Source organism: Lissotriton vulgaris, chromosome 10 (genome assembly GCF_964263255.1).
Source record: "Lissotriton vulgaris chromosome 10, aLisVul1.2, whole genome shotgun sequence".
Lineage (NCBI taxonomy): Eukaryota > Metazoa > Chordata > Amphibia > Caudata > Salamandridae > Lissotriton > Lissotriton vulgaris.
Genome location: NC_141698.1, coordinates 888,747,630 through 888,764,578, shown reverse-complemented (window position 1 = coordinate 888,764,578; position 16,949 = coordinate 888,747,630). Strand labels below are relative to the sequence as shown.

The 16,949-nt window shown below is 51.3% G+C and overlaps 1 protein-coding gene across 3 annotated transcripts in view; it reads right to left on the bottom strand.

Annotated features, from left to right (window-relative positions):
* AKAP9 (A-kinase anchoring protein 9) overlaps positions 1-16,949 on the bottom strand; it is a 1,796,561-nt gene that overhangs the window by 200,728 nt on the left and 1,578,884 nt on the right. For all 3 annotated transcript variants that reach the window (XM_086941844.1, XM_086941845.1, XM_086941846.1), the window contains one exon: positions 13,708-13,899. In XM_086941844.1, coding sequence (XP_086797970.1) covers positions 13,708-13,899 — 192 coding nt within the window. The remainder of the gene's footprint in view (positions 1-13,707; positions 13,900-16,949) is intronic.

Below are 16,949 nucleotides of genomic sequence, written 5' to 3'. Positions count from 1 at the left end.
GGGAGGCAAGTCAAATGGCCTCAACTGCCGCCGCTCAATCTCCAAGCTTGTAGGTGGAGACTGGACAGGTTCGGGTGCAGGACCGTCCCCTGCTGCTGCGACAGAAGGTCCTCCCGAAGAGGCAGACGAATCGGGGGATCGACTGACATGCTGAGTAGCTCGGGATACCAGTATCTTCGTGCCCAGTCCGGAGCCACAAGGACGACCTGGGCCCGGTCGCGCCTGATCTTCTTCAGCACTCTGGGCAGAAGTGGTATAGGCGGAAAGGCGTACAACAGACCGCAGCTCCACTCGCGACGAAAAGCGTCTCCGAGCGAGTGCCGCCTTGGAAACTCCAACGCGCAGAACTGCTGACATTGCGCGTTCTCTTCTGTGGCGAATAGATCTAACCAAGGCTCTCCCCACTGTCGAAAGAGACCTTGCGCCACGTCCGAGTTCAGACGCCATTCGTGATCCATCATGCACCGGCGGCTGAGTTCGTCCGCCCTGGCATTCAGAGAGCCTGCCAGGTGTTGAACCACCAGGGTCACGCCCTGATGTTCCAGCCACTGCCAGAGGCGCAGAGCCTCCTGGCATAGGGTCCACGACCCCACACCGCCCTGTTTGTTGCAGTACCACATGGCGGTGGTGTTGTCGGTGAACACTTGCACTACGCTCCCCCTGACAGAGGGGAGGAATGCCTTCAGTGCAAGACGGATCGCCCGCAGCTCCAGAAGGTTGATGTGGAGCCGGGACTCCGCCGGAGACCAGAGGCCTCTGATCTCCGCCTCTCCCATGTGGCCACCCCAGCCCTGGAGGGACGCGTCCGTCACAACTACGTGCTCCGGCTGGGGTAGGAAGAGGGGTCTGCCACTGACCCAGTCGCGGTCCGTGAGCCACCACTGCAGTTGCTTCGCAGTGCCCTCCGAGATCAGGACATGATCGGACAGGTTGCCCTGATGCTGGGCCCACTGAAACTTCAGGTCCCACTGCAGAGCCCGCATCCGCCACCTGGCGTGACGCACCAGAAGGATGCAGGAGGCCATCAGCCCCAGAAGCCGCAGCGTCAACCTGACCGAGACCCGGGATAACGGCCTGAATACCGGAATCAGAGCCTGAATATCCCGAACCCGCTGTTCGGGTGGGTAAACCCGAAACTGCGCCGAGTCGAGAACCGCTCCGATGAAGAGGAGCTTTTGAGAGGGACACAGGTGTGACTTCGGCACATTGATGGAGAACCCCAGCAAGTGCAGGAGGTCGGCCGTAGTCTGGAGGTGGCTGACGACTGACTGGGGCGAGCCCGCCTTCAACAACCAGTCGTCGAGGTAGGGGAAGACTGATATCCCCTGCCTGCGCAGATGGGCTGCGACCACCGCCATCACCTTCGTGAACACCCGTGGGGCGCTGGCAAGGCCGAAGGGGAGCACGGTAAACTGAAAGTGCTCTTGGCCTACCATGAACCGCAGGTAACGCCGGTGGGCCGGCAGGACGGGGATGTGGAAATAGGCGTCCTGCAAGTCCAACGCTACCATCCAGTCTCCCGGGTCCAGGGCAGCCAGGACCTGAGCCAAAGTGAGCATCTTGAACTTCTCCGTCCGGAGGAAGCCGTTGACGTTCCGCAGATCCAAGATAGGGCGTAGGCCCCCTTTGCCCTTCTTGGGTACCAGAAAGTAGTGGGAGTAACAACCACGTCCTACTTCTGGCCCAGGAACGCGCTCGATGGCCCTCTTGGCCAAGAGGGCCGAAACCTCCTCTTGCAGAAGTTGCAAGTGATCCCCCGACACACGGTGGTATTGAGGTGGCATGGATGGAGGGGAAGACTCGAAGGGGAGGGAGAAACCCCTTCGGACAATTTGCAGCACCCACCTGTCCGAAGTGACTGTATGCCAGTGGGAGAGGTGATGGCGAACCCTGCCTCCCACAGGCGTCACATGGGCCTGAAAACTCGGACTAGGAAGGTTTTGAGGCGGGGGCTGCTGAGGGAGGTGTGGACTGGCCTCGCCGTTGGCCACGACCACCGCCACGGCGGTTCCCACGGCCGCCACCGCGTTGCTGAACATTCTGCGGCGCGTGGCTGACGGTCCGTGGTGGGGCGCCCCTTCCGTGGCCACGAAAGGAGCGAAAGGCACCCGATTGCTGGCGTGGGGCCGTAAGGCCCAAGGACTTGGCCGTGGCCCTGGAGTCCTTGAAACGTTCCAGCGCATGGTCTGCCTTGTCGCCGAAGAGGCGACGGCCATCAAACGGCATGTCCAGGAGGGTGGCCTGGACATCGGCCGAGAAGTTGGCGGACCTCAACCAGGCGTGGCGTCGAACCGCCACCGTCGTTGCTATCGCCCTGCCCAGTGAGTCCGTGGTATCCAGCCCACACCGGATAGAAAAACGTGCCGCATCTCGGCCGTCCGCAAGGGTTTGGCTGAGTTTAGCCCTGACCTCCTCAGGGCATTGTGGCAGCACCTCCGCAACCGTGTCCCACAGGGTGTGGGTGTAGCGGCCCAAGAGACAGTTGGTGTTCACAGACCGTAGCCCTAGGCTCACAGACGAGAAGACCTTCTTCCCGAACTGCTCATATCTCTTGGATTCCCTGTCGGGCGGGGCAGACGGGAATGCGGTTTGGGAGGTAGAGGCCTGGATGACCAGGCTCTCGGGGGTGGGATGGGTGGACAAAAAGCATGGGTCGCCCGGTGCCGGGCGGTAGCGTCTGGCCACGTTCCTGTCCACAGGGGGGCCTGTGGCGGGCTTGGACCAAGTGCCCAGCAGAACGTCACACAAGGCCTCATTGAACGGCAGGAGGGGCTCCGCGGAGCCGGACTGCTGTTTGAGGACCTCAGTGAGGAGATTAGTCCTCACGGCCGCGACGGGGAGCTGAAGGTTTAAGGCCTTAGCTGCCTTCGTCAACACTACGCTGTAAGCAGAACCCGCCTCCGAAGCCACAGTCGGGGGCGACGTAAATCCAGTGTCTGGCGAGGTGTCAATACCACTGGCCTCCCCAAGCTCATATGTCCATTCCTGATGCGACTGGAAATCACGTGCCAGCGGGTCCTCGGACCCCTCCCAGTGCTCCTCGTCACCTGGCTCCTGGAGACCAGGAGTAACAGCCAGGGCCTCCTCGTGGAGATAGAAGTCTCCAAAGGCCGACGGAATCGGCGCCCAGCGGCGCCTCTCCGACTCCTGAGTAGGACCGTAGGAAACATTGGGGTCGGCAACCACATAGGCTGCCGGGGACGACACCTGAAGGGACGGCGCCGGCGAGGTCGTAAGGTCGACCGGCGAGGTCCCGGATCCGGAGCCGGATCCAGCGAGGTCGCGCGGCGCCGGGACCGAAGTCGCCAGCGGCGCCGGGCCCGAAGTACCCGACGTCGTCGGGGCCGAAGCGCCCGACCCGGAAGGACCTCCAGACGGAGCCGATCGGCCCGAAGGCGCCACGGGAACCGACTGAGGAGGGAGGGCCCTCATGGCCATGAGGTACCTCTCTACCCCCTCCTGCGACGCGCCGTGCCCAGGGACTTGAAGGTGTGGGGCAGGCGGCGACGCTTGCGACTCCCGCGGAGCCGCGTGGGCGGTGTCGCCCGAGTCCCCGGCCGCATCGAGCGAGCGTCGGGGCAGGTCGGAGGACCGATGGTGTCGCTCCGACCTCTCATGCCTCTTACCTGAGGACTTGGAACCAGACGATCGGTGTCCACTTCCGGAACGTCGATGACTCCGACCTCGCGACCTGTCCCTCGACCTCCCGTGGGACCGGGACCGGGACCTGGAGCGGCGCGGGCCGAGTGCCTCAGCTCGAGACGCTTGCGGGACCGCTCCCGCCTAGCCTTCGACGTCAGGGCCCGGCAGTCGACGCAGGTTCGATCGTCGTGGTCGAGGCCTAAGCACTTCAGGCACCGGCGATGGGGGTCCGTGACCGACATGAGTCGGCCGCACTTCGAACAAGGCTTGAACCCGGGCATCCCTGGCACCGATAGTCGAGACAGTCGACTAAGAGAAGATCAAAAAGGATCAAAAACTATTCAGTCAAAAAGTGACTGGGGGTAGAGCTTCTTCCGGATCTGCGCTAGCTGGCGCGGAAAAAAGAAGAACTGACGTCAGCGCGCATGGGCGCCGTCTAAGTACTCCGATGACGTCATCCCGGCGCTCAGGACGCCGACGACGGACGCGGAGCCGCAGACGACGCCTACCAGCGCGCAGGGGTATTGCTACGCAAAAGTTTCCGGATCCAGTCTGACGCCTGGGGATATTCTAAGGTAAGGAATCTATCACTAACGTGTCTCTTTCAGATAATATTGTTACGCACAGCAGTAAGAGCTGAAGCACTATATAGCGCAATAAGGGGTCTGGCTCCTCCACTTCTCCTCGGCACGTATTGGCACTCATGGCCGCATAGAGTTATGGTATCTGAAGTCCTAAGCAGACATACTTTCATTGGTCATTTGGAGACAGGAACGCGTCGACCTCAGTGTTTGAGAAGCTAATGAATCTCACAATTACATGTCTACCAATCGGCTAAATTTACTTAGTGGACAGTTAACACGCCTATCTGGTGGCAAGTCAAGACAGTAATGACAACTGAATATAATACACACCAACACTGTGCGAAAAAAAGTAAATGCAAAATATAACAAACACTACTAATGACAATAGACCTTGCCTTTGCGAGAGTTTTTTGCATTTTTTTGCACAAATATTGCAGTCAACAGTGATTAAAGTTTTAAAAAAAAGTAAAAAAAACACTGTCTGAATTTTGCTTGCATATGTCTGAAAAAAACATAGTAAGATTTAAACCACTGCACAAATTAAGAAAAATATATGGAATGAAAGCTGAAACGAAAGCAGAGATGAAACCACTGCCGATTACGTTAAAGTAGACTATTTTTTAGACTAATGTGCAAGTTTACAAGCAAAAATGCCAAAAATCATAGTGAAGAGAGTTAATAGCTGAAGTGGACTGACACATGCTACATGCTGTAGTGGGGAGAAGCAAAATGTAAATTTGACTTGCTAACTGGCCAATTGATGAAGAGGGTGGACTAACATTTCCTTTATGTATTTGCATTACCATTTAAAAATAACAACAACAAAAAACATGAGGCTGGCGAGACAGCTAAACTTGTTTCTAGGACAGACCTAAAATTGGATGTGGTCTAATTATGGTTCTCTATTCACTAACGAGTACATATACTTCGACTAAAAAGGTATTCAAAGATTAATTCAGCAAAACTGATGTTGTAGTGACATGATTATCTCTGCTCTTGGACTCTGTAGACACTGTGAGGGGAGGGGGGTTGGAACTGGGGTGGAGGGTAGGGGGGGTGGGGCTTGGGAGGGCTGTTTTAATTTAAAAACGTAACACATAACTAAGTGGCCAGGAACAGGGACGGACTGCTGTTGTTCCTCAGCGCTACATCGGGAGCCTGCTTCATCGTTGCTTCGCGGGTCCCGCGTCGCCCTAGGACCTGGGCTGAAGACTTCCCTGCTGCGGATCGGGACAGAGGGCTGCGAGCGACGGGGTGTGGACTCCGTTTCCCAGGAGCCCAAGGGAAACCCCGAGCCCGTGTCACCTGGGCTGCTCTCCCTCATCGTCCCGCCCCCTGCCTCTGGGTCGAGATAAAGTGCCCCGCGAGGCCTTAGAACGCGGGACACATAACTAAGTGGCCAGGAACAGGGACGGACTGCTGTTGTTCCTCAGCGCTACATCGGGAGCCTGCTTCATCGTTGCTGCTAGCAGTACCCGCTTCGCGGGTCCCGCGTCGCCCTAGGACCTGGGCTGAAGACTTCCCTGCTGCGGATCGGGACAGAGGGCTGCGAGCGACGGGGTGTGGACTCCGTTTCCCAGGAGCCCAAGGGAAACCCCGAGCCCGTGTCACCTGGGCTGCTCTCCCTCATCGTCCCGCCCCCTGCCTCTGGGTCGAGATAAAGTGCCCCGCGAGGCCTTAGAACGCGGGACACATAACTAAGTGGCCAGGAACAGGGACGGACTGCTGTTGTTCCTCAGCGCTACATCGGGAGCCTGCTTCATCGTTGCTTCATCGTTGCTGCTAGCGGTACCCGCTTCGCGGGTCCCGCGTCGCCCTAGGACCTGGGCTGAAGACTTCCCTGCTGCGGATCGGGACAGAGGGCTGCGAGCGACGGGGTGTGGACTCCGTTTCCCAGGAGCCCAAGGGAAACCCCGAGCCCGTGTCACCTGGGCTGCTCTCCCTCATCGTCCCGCCCCCTGCCTCTGGGTCGAGATAAAGTGCCCCGCGAGGCCTTAGAACGCGGGACACATAACTAAGTGGCCAGGAACAGGGACGGACTGCTGTTGTTCCTCAGTGCTACATCGGGAGCCTGCTTCATCGTTGCTTCATCGTTGCTGCTAGCGGTACCCGCTTCGCGGGTCCCGCGTCGCCCTAGGACCTGGGCTGAAGACTTCCCTGCTGCGGATCGGGACAGAGGGCTGCGAGCGACGGGGTGTGGACTCCGTTTCCCAGGAGCCCAAGGGAAACCCCGAGCCCGTGTCACCTGGGCTGCTCTCCCTCATCGTCCCGCCCCCTGCCTCTGGGTCGAGATAAAGTGCCCTGCGAGGCCTTAGAACGCGGGACACATAACTAAGTGGCCAGGAACAGGGACGGACTGCTGTTGTTCCTCAGCGCTACATCGGGAGCCTGCTTCATCGTTGCTTCATCGTTGCTGCTAGCGGTACCCGCTTCGCGGGTCCCGCGTCGCCCTAGGACCTGGGCTGAAGACTTCCCTGCTGCGGATCGGGACAGAGGGCTGCGAGCGACGGGGTGTGGACTCCGTTTCCCAGGAGCCCAAGGGAAACCCCGAGCCCGTGTCACCTGGGCTGCTCTCCCTCATCGTCCCGCCCCCTGCCTCTGGGTCGAGATAAAGTGCCCCGCGAGGCCTTAGAACGCGGGACACATAACTAAGTGGCCAGGAACAGGGACGGACTGCTGTTGTTCCTCAGCGCTACATCGGGAGCCTGCTTCATCGTTGCTTCATCGTTGCTGCTAGCGGTACCCGCTTCGCGGGTCCCGCGTCGCCCTAGGACCTGGGCTGAAGACTTCCCTGCTGCGGATCGGGACAGAGGGCTGCGAGCGACGGGGTGTGGACTCCGTTTCCCAGGAGCCCAAGGGAAACCCCGAGCCCGTGTCACCTGGGCTGCTCTCCCTCATCGTCCCGCCCCCTCACCTAACTGGTGGAAGCGGCCAATATCATCTGTAGAGCCCTGCTGCGCGGGAGCGCGCGGGAGCGCCCGGGGCGAAGCCCGGGCAAAGGGCGGGCCCTCTGAGGCCCTCGTAGGCCAGAGCAGGCCGGGCTGGGCCCACTCTCCAAAACCCTTTTCGTAGGATTCTGTTACAGGTTAGTCAATGGCAACTCTACCTGTTGGGGGGTCACCTGGGAGGAAGGGCAAACTTCGCAATGGGTCACTAGACAATTACTTTCCCAAGGTATTGTCCGAGGGGGAGAAGGAATTGACCATGGCTGAACGCAGGGCTGAGCGGAGGCGTTCAATCGAAAGCTTGAAAAACAGATCCTTTCTTGACTCTGCGTCTGTATCCTTGTTCACCGAGGGGGACTTAATTGACCTTGGAAGGGAAACCGTTAGTCAAGAAGGCTTCCCACTTTTACTGCGTGACTGCACATCTTCACCTGGTATGCCCCTTGATCCTATAGTGATTGACCCCCTTACCCAGATCCCTGCTGCCCCCCTGAAGCCTAAACCACTGAAAGCCAAGCAACTAGTGGTTGCTCAGATACACGGTCCACCACCAAATAAAAAAAGGAGGAAATTAAGGGCGGGAAAAGGCAAAGTTAAAATTTCTCATTCGGACTTTGGCAAAGGCCCTAAATTATCTTCACCGCATGTAAGGGCTACCATGGAAGTTGCAACCACTGTAACACCCGAGGCATTACCGTCGGTGGCTACTCCGCTTGTTGAGGTCCCCAATACAGCAGGTTTAGTTAACAGTCAGGGGCCCTTACTTATAAACTCATCGACTCCTCCTCCACCTGCAGGGGATTTCGAACTTTTACTGAGGTCTCTGTTGTTACCCGTGATTGAGAGTCTTAGGAAAGTCGAAAATAGATTGGCCTTAGTAGAGGCTGCCTTAAATAGTATGGCCACGGTGACCAGGGTTCAGGGGAGTGGGGGAACACAACCAATACCTTGTACTGGGGCCTCGTCTACCGAGACTGTAAAACCCCCAGTAGTTACCCCCTCTGCTCTACCCCAGCCGTCTAAACAGTCGTCTCAGCATCAGGGAAAGACGGCGCCTGTTATTCATAAAGAAAATCCTATAATGACCCCCATCATCTCTGTAGCTGGGAAAGAAGGTGGCGCCAAAAGGCCATTGACAAAGGCTCCCCCAGTAATTAGTAGCGAGAGACAGGGGGAAGGGGGACGTACTAGAGGTCCTTTAACTAGGGTACCTCAAGTGGAAATTCCACCCCAGGCGGTGCCCTATGTAGTAGTCATGACCGGGGTTCCGCCATTAGCAGACAATAAGAAGGAAGGTTATGGCCAATTGAAAAATAAAATAATCCATTGGCTGAGGACATTCAGGCCTATAGCCCCAAATGTAGATGGAGATATTGTACATGTTAGAAGGCTCCCTTGGTTGGGTAACACTAGGAAAGACATTGACGGGGATCTAGTGGTGGTCAATTTTAGAGACCCCCGTGCAGTGGACTACATTTTAAACTGGCCATATGCAGGAGGAGGAAACTCTATTATACCTAGGCCTTTAACCTACTTTTACCCGAGGTCGGATCCTTACCCCCCCAAACGTAGGGAAGAGTCTTATGCCCCATGGCCCAAGCAATTTGGTTATAATAATACTCATCAGGTATTTGGCCAGCATCAGCTTTTCCCTAATGGTCAGTCTGGCTGGTTTACGGTTCCACAGAGTCATCACTCAAGCCACAGTGGTGCAATGGAGCATCTCAGACCCTTCACCCCCTTAGATACTTTCAACAGGTTTTCGCAGCTCAGCGGTATGGAGGACTGCGATTGATGCTTACAGCCTATGGAGGAGGGAGGCGGTAGACATGGAGTGGATCCCCAGCAAGGAGGAATTATTTGTGACAATTCCCAGGAGGTCACCACAGATGACCCTAATGTAATCCACTCGAGTATGCCCCATTTTGATGCCCCGGATATGTCTATTGTTGTTGATTGTGCTGAACCCGACAGGCAACTTTGTAACAGCCACCAATCTAGAGGTGTGGGAATGGAGCCGGGGGGGGTGATCACGGAAGGGTACTCTCTAGTGCATAAGGGTTCTAGGGTAATAAATCTGATTTCCTGGAACGTAGCTGGACTAAAAAGGAAATTAGACATTCCTGAATGGCATGAATTCATCGAGAAGTTCGATGTCTGCCTGTTCCAAGAAACGTGGTGTTTGATACCGATTGATAAATCTGGCTACACAACCTTCTTTTCCCCAGCGATAAGTAGAGGGAAAGGTAGACCAGCAGGAGGTCTTTTAGTCTGGATAAGAACTGACCTAGATTGGGACATGGCCTCTAATGACACCCAGTGTAATGATTTAATGCACCTTTCTTCCAGGGGTCATATAGAGGGGATTAGGCTTGAACTTTTTAATGTGTACGCTAGAGGGGCTGTGGGGGATAATACATCGGCAACCATTTTGAGCCTTGATTCTGCTCTAGCTAATTGCCCTCCCTCAGCTAGAATTATGGTGGGTGGCGATTTTAATTGTACGTTCGAACCTCTTCTTGGTGATGACCCACTAGGTACTGAGGAGGATGACTCCAGGTGGTCTATCCCCCCCTTGACGGTACCCCCCATCCGGAAATGGTCTGCTAGGGCAATTCAACTGAACGCCCTCACTAGGGAGCACAAATTAAGAGCACTTAATGGTAGGACCCGGTCTGATATATTGGGTGCATCGACTTTTAACAGGATATCGGCCCCGTCCAGAATTGATTATATTCTAATGAGTGTTAGTATGTGGATGGACCTTATTGATATGGAGGTGGTACCCACCCAGGATAGCGATCATAATCCGCTTTGCTCCAAGTTTAAATGGGGAAAAACTAAAGAGAAAGGGATGAGTGCACCGCTGAAACTAACTAAAGAGATCATCCCCTACGAAAGCAATCGTAGATTGAAGTGGGACAAGGCTCAGTTAAATGCAGACCAACTAGAGACCATTAAATCTACCATCGAAGCCCTGTATAGGGACTTGGAAGCAATGGAACGGGTGGTTGCTAGACCTCCGTGCCTTTCTTTGCAACTAGATTCTGCATATAAAGGCACGATAGATCAAGTGAGTCTTTATTTCACCTCTAAAGGGAAACCCCGTAGATCTAATAGGTCGCCCCCCATATCCAGCAACCCATGGTATTCTATGGACTGCAGGGGGAAGAGGAAAAGTCTGTCAGTTGCCTTGCTCTCAAAGAATCCTACTCTGGTTAGAGCGGCCAGGAGGGAGTACTTGAGAGCAATTGTTCTGGCAAAGCGTGAGTGGGAGGAGGAGCACTGGAGGGAAATAACAGACGCCGTCAGCAGGAGGGACTCGACTCTATTCTGGGATCTAATTAATAGAGCTAGACAGGGTAAATCCCAGCCATTAGCAACCCATATAACCTGCCAGCAATGGTTCAATCACTTTTCATCTCTGTATGACGGCAGTGAAGATACATCTGGCCCTTTGGTTGCTTGTGGGGAGGGAAGGGATCCTGACGGGGAGACGGAGTGCTTATTTATGGCCTCCGAAGTAGTGGCAGCAATTAATCATCTGACGCCCAAAAAGGCAGCTGGGCCGGATGGGATCCCTGGGGACCTCTTGATTGCTGAACCCCTAGCCTGGGCAAATTTAATAGCCACCATAATGAATCTGTTAGTAAAGGGACACCCCGTGCCAGATTCATGGAAGGGTGCCGAGGTGGTCACAGTGTACAAGAAGGGGGCAAGAGATGACCCTGCCAACTACCGACCGATTAGTCTGATTGACGTAATCCAGAAAGTGGTTGGCAGGGTCATCATCGCCAGGGTAGGCGACTGGATGGAGGAGGAGGGCATTCTCTCTCATCTGCAGGCCGGATTTCGCCAGAGGGTGGGCACGATGGACCAGGTCTTTCGGCTGTTTGGGCTCTATTGGAAGGCAGTTACCATCAAGAAGGGGAGCCTATATATGGCCTTCATAGATCTCAAGTCGGCCTTCGACCTGGTCCCCCGTGCTAAACTTTGGGAGATTCTGGAAGGTATGGGCTTCCCTGGCTCACTCTTAAGATTAATTGTAAGACTCCACGAGGGGACATACGCTAGGATTAGATGGGGTACACAGGGCCAACTGACAGACAGGATACCTGTGAGGAGTGGAGTCCGCCAAGGGTGTGTCATGGCTCCGACTCTCTTCTCCTTGTTTGTGAATGGAGTGGTGGACCATCTGAGAGGAGAAGAGACAGATGCCCCAACCCTGGCGGGGGAAAAGATTCAGACCCTACTCTTTGCTGATGACACCTTACTGATAGCTAAATCCCCGATAGGCCTGCACAAACTCCTGCAGCGTTTCTCCTCCTTTTGTACAGAGAGAGGCCTAACCATCAACACCACTAAAACCAAATTGATGGCCTTTTCACCCTCCAAAAATTTTAAAAACAACTTTCTGCTGAATGGGACTCCCTTGGAGTTGGTTGAGGCATTCGACTATTTAGGGATCCGGCTAAATAGCCGAATGACCTGGAAGGATCACTTAGCGAAAATGCTATTGGGCCACAAAAGAGTGTCGGGGGTGATCTTACGAGAGCACCGGGCATCAATTAGCAAACCAGTGTCCCCGGTAATGGCCATCTATGATGGCCAGATACTCCCGTCCGCATTGTACGGCTCCGAATTATGGGGGTTCGACAATGTGAACGAGCTAACATTAGCAGAAAACAAGTTTTTTAGAGATGTGGTGGCACTCCCTGTTTCCACTCCGCTTATCCCCTTGCGGTTAGACCTTGGTAGACGAGCCCTAAAGGATATAGTGAGGCTGCGACCATTGCTTTTTTGGGTTCGCCTGAGAAGGACCAAGGAGTTGGCCAAATATGCTGAAGTACTGGACGAGCTAATTTTACTCGATTCTGGGTGTAAAATTGGCTGGTTGAAAAATTTGAGGCTATTGGTCTCCCAATTGGGTTTGAGAGATATTTGGGAGTCTCAAGAGCCCCCGCCCAAAATGGTTATTAAGAAATTATATTGGGATTGGGTTCAGGCTGAAGCATTACGTGGTATATCAGGGGGTTCACTTACAGAGTCCTTTTTGGAGTGTAAGAGTGCAAGGAAACTTGAACCCTTCCTTGACTTGATAACTAAGCCTCTAGACAGGACCCTCTTTTTAAAATTAAGGTACGGTACCCTCCCGGTACGCGAATTTACTTCAAAATGGTCCAACCAGGGCGGCCATTTGCGATCTTGTCCTGGTTGTGCGGCCCCTAAAGAGTCTGTGGCCCATCTTCTTTTTGCCTGCCCCGCGTATAAAGTGGCGCGGAAAAACTGGTTGAAACCAGTATGTAAAGGACTGGGGATGAGGTGCCATCGCTCGGCATTACGAGTGATTACATCGGATCTATCATCAACCCCATTGATATGCGGGGTGGCAAAGTTTTTAGGTAGTGCCTGGATCATTAGATTAAGATCTTTGGGAATGATTGCAAGGCCTCTACCCACCTTGAGTGGAGTTGTTTGAAGCTGTTAATTCAGAGTACCTGGAGTATCTTTTTTTGTCTGTGGTTTTATCAATTATGTCAGTGTTGAGTCGTATTTTAAGTATGGTCAACCCTTGTTGCTGCTAGTATAACTTGATGGAATGTATTTTAAAATGTATATTGTTGTCTTTTATGGTGATCAATTTACCGAATAAAGATTTATACATGCGATTTAAAAACGTTGATTGAACTGAAATGTATGTAATGCCTTATTATGTGCTCACTGGTCCTTAGGTGTTTTGAGGGACGGTGTCCTATATGCCAATTGTCAACGAAATAAAATGTGTTCTGAAAAAAAAACTGATGATGTGAACGGTTGCCAATAGACTATATATCCATTTTGACTAAAATCAGATTATTCAGCTATTAATTTCAACCTTAAAATCTTGTACCTTTCATCAGTACCACCAGAAACGAAATTACTTCCTAATAATATCTGCTTGCCCAAGAAATATTTTGCACATTGATCACTCCTCAGTTTGATAAGGTCTTGCTCTACACCGCATCTTCAACTGCTTTTGGTGTCCATTCCTTATTACTTCCCTCTTTTTGTATAATTGCATTGAGAAAGCACTCTTACAATCATACTACCTTTCTAACTCCTGCCACTCCATTCACTTTTACTGCTCAATATTTATCAAACTCCATCCTACGTTGCACTTTTTCACTGTCTCTCCCTCATTCTGTTTCACTTTCTGATTTAATTATTTTGTCATTCAATCACTTCGTCAACTATATTCCAAAGATTCACAACTTTTCCACTTTATCTCTGGTCACCTCCTTCTACCATTTTATCTATACTTGCACTTACCCACCCATGATCTGACATTACTGTGAAATCTCCCATTGTAATGCTAAAATTCCACTTAATATCACTATATATTCTATAACCTTCGCATGTGCCCATACTTCGATTAAGCATGTTCAAGAATTGGTTTATAGTCCCATTAGGTAAAGACTTTAGACATTCACATCACTTATTTATTCACGTTGAACACCTTGCCCTGTCAAAATACATATTGATAATTATACAATTACCTGTGCCTCCCGATGGACTTGCATTTGTGCAATTAGATTTTTCAAAGACATAATTGCATTGAGAAATCCCCGTCTTTCTTCAGCCCATGCTTCGGTCCCTTGCACGGCGGACTGTGGATCCTTTTCAGCATTAGGGAGCTCAGACAGAGACAGTACTTCTATGCCCTCACGATGGACTGCTCTCAGCAAACTCTGTCAGACAAAGAAATGCTCAATATCACACAGAGTAAACAACCTGTAACAAACCTGCAACACAATGCATGCTTAAATGCATAGACAAACTGTGCTACAAAGGAGGATCCTTGAAGCTATAAACAGGGCCATCGGGATTGTGCAATTCTGTAGACACATTTTCCACATAATAAAATATTTTGCCACACTAACCAAGCAATGCGCCATTGGCTGCATGATTTCCAGCAAAACATATATAAAAAAAATCGCTCAAAAAAGCACAACCCGGCGGCGGAGTCTTGTTAAGTGTCCCACTTCACCACTCAGGCCTCCGCAGTAGGAGCTCAGCAACAGTATCAAACAATGGACTATTTATAGATACATCAGAAAATGTTATTTTAACAGTTCTGTTAAGCAGTCTTTCAATAAGGAAAGAGGCAGTGTGATTATAATTTGTAAAGTAAATGGTGAAAAGATACATTATTTAAGTTTTTTTTTATATAATGCATGTACTTCTATATGGAAGAAATCAACCTCTATAGTAAGGCAGTCAACTTCCGTCCCTCTTTTTTTATCTGATGCTGGTGGATGTCTATCGGTATTTGCACACCATTCATTTTGGTTGGCCACTGTCGAATGGGCAAGCGCTCTTGAGGTGTAGCTCAATTACCTTGTGCAGGTCACCAGAGGTCACGTACACCTTTCTGTGGGTTGTGGACAAAGCCTTATGCTTTGCACATTTACACCCAAACACACACTTAAATATTGCATCAAAAACACTATGACCCAAACCAGCTTCCATTGCGCTGTGGGACTCGTAAATATACACTTTGCCGACAATCTGAACAATTACACCCAGCCCTTGGTGTACCAACCCTTACATCGAACTCCCAGTGAACAATCGTTGTTCAAGTAGTAACACATTTCCTCAGAATTTGATTTAACACATCCCCTAATACTTATTTCATTTTATTTAAAGCTATACAGGGTATGGAAGTGCCATTCTGAACGCATTAGAAGCGCTTGTTTGAAAGCATTCACGTTTTCACACCGAAGGCTTCATAGCTTGTTTACTAAGAGTTTCCTTTCAGGTGCGTGCACCAGCGTGCAATCCCCAAACCACCGCGAAGAAAACAAAGCCAAATACCCATCAGGATTTCAACTGAACCGAAAGGTAAGGACATCTATTACCAGATGGAAAACTACAACCATCAGACAACATTTATACTTGAAACGAAGAGCTATCATACCAAAGATTAGATCTAATAGAGATGCAACAGTCTAACTGGAATTTATACAACAACGAGGATCGCAATTTATTAGGAGACCAGAAATAAAAAGCCATCAAAGCCAAGAAAAAGAACAGAAAGTGATTAGGGCCGCTTTGACGGAGCGAGTCTAAGCTATGAGTTGTGCCTTTGTTACTCTCTTTAAGAAGGGCTTTTGGTGCTCAGGTGATACAAGGTGCTGCATGGGTCTTACCTCCAGAGGGCGATGAGGTGGAAGATCCTCCTGAGCTCTGTTTCCCTGCTTTTCTTGAACATGGTGTGCTCTGCTCCGTAAATAGTGTGACAGGATATAAAAGCAGAACTGTGGGCCTCAGGTCTAGTTACCTTCTCACAACCCTTAATAGTGGCCTCAAAAGGCCTGTCACTCCCACCATGTCAAGGCAGTCCTTGTTTTAGGTCTACAGAGCCACGGTTCTTAAACCCCTATAGGTAGAGGCAGTTAGCATAACATCATAAGGTCAGCAAACTGGTATCTTCAGAATCTGCCCTCGACAACTTCTAGTGTGATTTAACTGAGGTGAGGCTGCTCAACATTTTTGAAAGGTTGCGTACTCACATACCTGCTGCGGCACCATGATACATGCAAATATAGATTTCCCCAACATGCAGTCCCTCCCCCCATTCACCTTTCTTTGCGCTAGTCTGTCTCTACATGGAGCTACCACTGGTGTCTGAAGGAGTGCCCTTCTGCCTGACGAAGGGGGTGTCCATTTTCCAGCAGTCAGCATTTGCCGCTGTGTCAATGGAGCAGGTTCTGAAGAGAAGTCGCATGAACCCCAGCACAGCTGGAAGAATCGCTAGGCAGCTTGGCCTTCTATCTCCTTCGCTTCTTTGTGAGGTCATTAATGACGTCATAGCTTATTGTGATGCTTGCTGACGGCTGAGTGACCTTAAAGACTCATGTACATAATGTTAGGCCCACATCTTTATTACAATCCCTATTGAGGGAAATCGATTTCTAAATAGATCATCTTAAAATCTAGGTTTTACTGACAGTTCTCAGTAAACACGCGCAGATCTGAATACATGTGTGGCTTTGTCCCGACGATGATTTAAGGGCTGTTGAAAACCTCACGATACTATATAATATAGTATATATATATAATTCAGCAAGCTAACCAAGCAGTCTCAAGCACAAAATATTAATGAACAAGATGAAAGAAAAAGGTGGCCTTGTGCAAACGGCCTAATCCTTCATAAATACCATACAACATGATGCCTCAAAAACTCAACTGCCAGTTTCAAAAACTTCCTAAATAAATTGAGCACACCACTTACGCCTACAAAGGCCTATCACAGTGCCCTGAACATCAGAGCTTAGTTTTTAAAAGAATAAGTGCAGGTGGCCAAAGTTTTGGTCAGAAGCCTGCAGCTGGTGATGGAGCAAGGATTCGCACGTAAAGCGACTTGCTCACACTCATGAACCTCGCTTAACGTATAATCATATTAATCCAACTGTCCGTCTTATATTTAGCATTTTCCCCAACACGCGGGCGTTCCCGAGAGGCTTGCCTGTGTGTCTTTTCATCCTCACAATGCTTGCACTAAGGAAATGGCTGCTTTGCAGAAATCCAGTCTGCGCATGCGTCGGTCATACCCATGTGATGTGACGCACTCGCATTTTGGAGGGATTGTATTGCTCATGCGCATTGATGCTAAAATGGCCGCTTGTGCCTCACCATGCTCTCTGCTTGCTACTGCTGCTTTCGCCTATCTGTCTTTTCGCTCTAAAATTTAATACTATTGCTGTTATAAAATAAGGGGTGTGTTTAGATGTATCAC